Source organism: Populus euphratica, unplaced genomic scaffold (assembly GCF_000495115.2).
Source record: "Populus euphratica unplaced genomic scaffold, PopEup_1.0 scaffold102.1, whole genome shotgun sequence".
NCBI lineage: Eukaryota > Viridiplantae > Streptophyta > Magnoliopsida > Malpighiales > Salicaceae > Populus > Populus euphratica.
Window position 1 is genome coordinate 40,836 of NW_011499957.1, and position 2,516 is coordinate 43,351.

At 33.1% G+C, this 2,516-nt stretch overlaps 1 protein-coding gene across 1 annotated transcript; it reads left to right on the top strand.

The window, feature by feature from the left end:
• The first annotated feature begins 1 nt into the window (after position 1).
• LOC105138391 (dCTP pyrophosphatase 1-like) lies at positions 2-1,575 on the top strand. Its single transcript, XM_011044443.1, has 2 exons — positions 2-118; positions 1,067-1,575. Exons 1-2 carry the CDS (start codon positions 2-4, stop codon positions 1,400-1,402), a joined length of 453 nt encoding a protein of 150 aa, XP_011042745.1. The 3' UTR covers positions 1,403-1,575.
• Positions 1,576-2,516: the final 941 nt, after the last annotated feature.

The window sequence follows — 2,516 nt, forward strand, 5'->3', positions numbered from 1 at the left end:
GATGGCAGGAGTGGAAGAGAGGGTATCCCTACAAGACCTCAAGAAGAAAATGGCTGACTTTGCAAAGGAAAGAGACTGGGACCAGTTTCATAGTCCTAGAAATCTCCTTTTGGCCCTGGTATGTTGCTCCTCTTCCTAACCCTAACTACAATCTAGAATAAGCACACCATATTGATATACCTTTGTCAAATATCTATGCTTTGTTTTGTTTTGTATCGGGATTTTTCTGTAGTCCCATCAGAGCTTGAAACAAAGTGACAAACCCCATTTCTCTCTACTAAAATTTATGCGTGTTAGGCCTAAGTGTGTGTAAAAGCTGCTTAATTTTATGCATTTTCATGTTGTATATTACTATTGATCTTTGGCTTTCAATTCTTTAGTCTCAATTCTCCTTTTTGGTCAAGTCTTATGATTTAGCTCCTTTAAAGTATTATATATTAATCTACTGGAAAATACAGACAATGACTGAATCTGATCGTTTGTTGAAGAAGAAAAGGAGGATAAATGGTTTACTGACCCTTTCTTCATGTTTCTTCTAGCATTAGACCATTTGCTTTTTGATTTTTTGCCAAAAAGTTTTAAACCCAACTGCATAATCTCCTTCTTTTTATTCATAGATGGTGCTGGATCTTTTTCAGTTGGATAGTTGCACTCCTCCCTTGTCTATTTTCTAGTTATACTCTCTGAATGGTTTCTCGGATCCAAGTGAAGCTAAATAGATTTTTTATCTGCTTTCTTACTTGCCCATGTTTGTATTTTGCTGCTCGAGTGGTTTCTTGTATATGAATTTTGAAAAATTGAAGAGGTTGGGCGTCGAAAAGCTAGAACTTCATCAGCTTCCACTGTTTGAAACCGCATGTTTTTCTATTGCACAAGTAAAGCAATGGCAAGCACCATTTCTGGGCCACATTATGTTTCAGAACAAGACCCCACATTGTTTGATTATAACTACAGTTCTTATGTGAAGGCGCGATGATAATAATGGTGGAGGTTTCCCTGTCAGGCTCATGTCTCGCTTCAGTATTTCGGTGTGTGATTGTATTTTGTTGTTTTGTTCGTGTTTCAGGTGGGAGAGGTAGGTGAATTGTCTGAGATATTTCAATGGAAAGGAGAGGTTCCAAGAGGGCTCCCTGATTGGAAAGGTGAAGAAAAAGAGCACCTTGGAGAGGAGTTATCAGATGTGTTGCTGTATCTTGTTAGGCTCTCTGATGTATGCGGTGTTGATCTTGGTAAAGCTGCCATGAGAAAGCTGGAGATCAATGCCATCAAGTACCCTGTTCAGCTCTGTAAGGGCACCTCAGAAAAAAAACTGCCAATCAACGCAGGCAACAATGCTAGTGGTGATGGTGTTACAGGGAGCATTTATAGCAACAGCAGCACAAGTAACAGTAATGGTGTCTGATGTTCTGAGATGATGTCCTCTCTGACTTTCGTAGCAGGCCTCCCGTCTGAGGTTTAGTATACACTAGCTAGTAGCCTAGTGCTGGTCTTTTTCTCTTTTTGTTTGATAGTGTTATGTAGCAGTACATTAATCTACCACCATTACATATATACTGTATTTTCATTAGGGAATAATGTGTTTGTTTTTGCCGAATCTTTTTCTTAAACTCAGATTTACTTGAAAAAATATTAAAATAATTTTAAAAAATAATTTGTAAAAACAAAAAAAATTATGGACATTCTTTATGCTTCCTCTTGTCTTTTCTCACAGATGGATTTGGAACGAACTTGATGTTGATGTTGATGTTGAAGTGGAGTGGCGTGAATAGTGTCTCGCTTCGCATGAGTGCAATATGGATTGGTGAATTAAATTATCTTAATTTTAATATTTTTTTTCTTAATTATCTTGTTTTATTTACTAATTTAATGACGAGCTTTTATGCATGATTTAAATATTTATAAAAATCAAAGTGGTTGTTTTTAATGCAAGCTTTTAGTACAGGTTTTTTTAATCAAAATTAAATACATATCATTATTATATTGCTATTATCATGTAAATAACAGCTTTAATTATATTTAAAAAAATATAAATTATTATTATATATTTTGATATTTATGTGAGTAATTACAGCTAGTAACTAAAACACTTATAGTACTGTATATATAAGTGAGGCTCCTTATTTGAAAATACTTAGAAAGAAAAAAAAACTTATATATATAATACTTGAGTCCTAATGGAATATATTATATTTCAATTTTATTTTCTTTACTCTATTAACTTCGTGTGTCTATATATTATTTATGATCTAGATTAATAAAAAAAACATTTTTATTTGTATTTATAATTTCATAAATGTAATGTAAATTACATGAATACCATAAAAAATATGGAAGTTTCTTATCATACTTTTCTATTTAGACATCTTAATATGTTTTTTTAATTGTTTTACAAGTTTGAACTACACTGGTAAAATTATTTTTCAAATAAATAAATTCTTGTATGTATTTTTTTCCCCCAAAAAACTAAAAGACTGACAGTCCCTCCCTAATCAGAGAGAGAGAGAGAGAGAGAGCAA